This window comes from Penaeus monodon, chromosome 23, assembly GCF_015228065.2.
Source record: "Penaeus monodon isolate SGIC_2016 chromosome 23, NSTDA_Pmon_1, whole genome shotgun sequence".
Taxonomy (NCBI): Eukaryota; Metazoa; Arthropoda; class Malacostraca; order Decapoda; family Penaeidae; genus Penaeus; species Penaeus monodon.
In genome coordinates this window covers 7,918,847-7,919,146 of record NC_051408.1, presented here as the reverse complement: position 1 = coordinate 7,919,146, position 300 = coordinate 7,918,847, and the positions used below count along the sequence as shown (strand labels likewise).

At 46.7% G+C, this 300-nt stretch overlaps 1 protein-coding gene across 1 annotated transcript in view; it reads right to left on the bottom strand.

Moving 5' to 3' along the window:
- LOC119588118 overlaps positions 1-300 on the bottom strand; it is a gene marked incomplete in the record, with an annotated part of 60,132 nt that overhangs the window by 16,674 nt on the left and 43,158 nt on the right. The window contains 1 exon segment of the mRNA XM_037936826.1: positions 27-142. Coding sequence (XP_037792754.1) covers positions 27-142 — 116 coding nt within the window.

The window sequence follows — 300 nt, the reverse complement described above, 5'->3', positions numbered from 1 at the left end:
TTTAAAAAAAAAATGATGGGTCTCACCTTTGCTGCTGGTCCGGTTTGCAAGCACTGATCTGGTCCAGGATTTGTTGCATGATATTCTCACTCGAATCCACCACAGACGCCTGGGAGGTGGTCATTGCCTGGCCCTGTGGCACCTGTGGGCGGAGGCGTGTCAGACGAGTGCAAATGGGATGGAGTTCCTTCGATTTATTTCCTGCATTGTCTTGTACTTAGAGACGTATAGCTGCTAAGCAGGTATACAAGAGCGAACGCTTGTAGGCAAGAACATAAACTTTCACATATACAGAAATTA